Source organism: Morus notabilis, unplaced genomic scaffold (assembly GCF_000414095.1).
Source record: "Morus notabilis unplaced genomic scaffold, ASM41409v2 Scaffold4798, whole genome shotgun sequence".
Classification (NCBI taxonomy): domain Eukaryota; kingdom Viridiplantae; phylum Streptophyta; class Magnoliopsida; order Rosales; family Moraceae; genus Morus; species Morus notabilis.
The window spans coordinates 1-1,057 of NW_010364493.1; the positions used below are offsets into that span (position 1 = coordinate 1).

The 1,057-nt window shown below is 43.4% G+C and overlaps 1 protein-coding gene across 1 annotated transcript; it reads left to right on the forward strand.

Annotated features, from left to right (window-relative positions):
* Positions 1–117: 117 nt before the first annotated feature.
* LOC112093192 lies at positions 118–651 on the forward strand. Its single transcript, XM_024171214.1, has one exon. The coding sequence runs from the start codon at positions 118–120 to the stop codon at positions 649–651; it is 534 nt and encodes a 177-aa protein (XP_024026982.1).
* Positions 652–1,057: the final 406 nt, after the last annotated feature.

Below are 1,057 nucleotides of genomic sequence, written 5' to 3' on the forward strand. Positions count from 1 at the left end.
CGTAACCTTGATATCGTATTGACGGTAGACAAGCACAAGCATGTGCTCATGACCCCCTATCCTCTTGAGCCGACTGATGAGTCCACTCAAGAGGAGTGAGACGTATGCACTTCTTGGATGCGTTCCGATGAGATCGCTAGGTGCTATATTTTAGCATCAATTAGCAATGGGTTGCAACAGCAACATCAGAACATGCTGACGGCTACAGATATGATCTACAGCATTGCTGAAATGTTCGGCAGCCAAGGCCGTCAAGCCAAGCAAACTGCGGTGCGTAACTTCATGAACTGCCAGATGAAATCTGGCACTCTTGTTCAGGACCATATGCTATTGATCATAAGTCACCTGAATGAGATGGAGCTCATGGGAGCTGAAATAGATGGGGAAACTCAGGTGGATATGATCCTAGAGACTCTCCTGGAGATGTTCGACAACTTTAAACTCAACTATTCGATGAACAAGTTGAACTATTCACTCCCAGAACTCATGAAGGAGCTTCAGACTGTGGAAACCCTACTGCTTAAAGGAAAAAAGAGGAATGGAGAGGCAAACCTTGCTGAAGCAAAGCCTTCCACCTCTGGCGCCAAGAAACAGAAGAAAGTCCGCAACAAGAAGAAACCGGCTGGAACAAATGCCCCCTTGGCAGATTAGCTAGCCACTGGAAGTGCAACTGTCCTACTTACCCCAAGGAGGTTAAAGCTAAAGGTACATTACTTGTTACCGAAGCCTGTTTTGTGGCTGACTCTACTTTTTCTTGGATTGTAGACTCTGGAGCCACTAATCATGTTTGTTGTTCTCTGCAGGGGTTCAGGGAAAGCAAAAGGCTTAGCAAGGGCGAGTTTAACTTTCGCTGGGGGAACGGAGCATCAGTATCAGCAACATCAGTTGGAAGTATTAAATTAGTTTTTGAGAATAGTTTCATTATTTTGAACAATGTTTATTATGTCCCAGTTTTTGGGAAAAACCTTATTTCTGTAGCTCGTTTGGTTGAGCAAGGATATTCTTTAGGATTTAATAATGATGTTATTCAAATTCTTAAGAATGGTTTCATGATTAC

Coding starts and splice junctions, on each gene's coding strand:
- LOC112093192 (XM_024171214.1), top strand. CDS start 118: ATGCGTTCCGATGAGATCGCTAGGTGCTATATTTTAGCATCAATTAGC.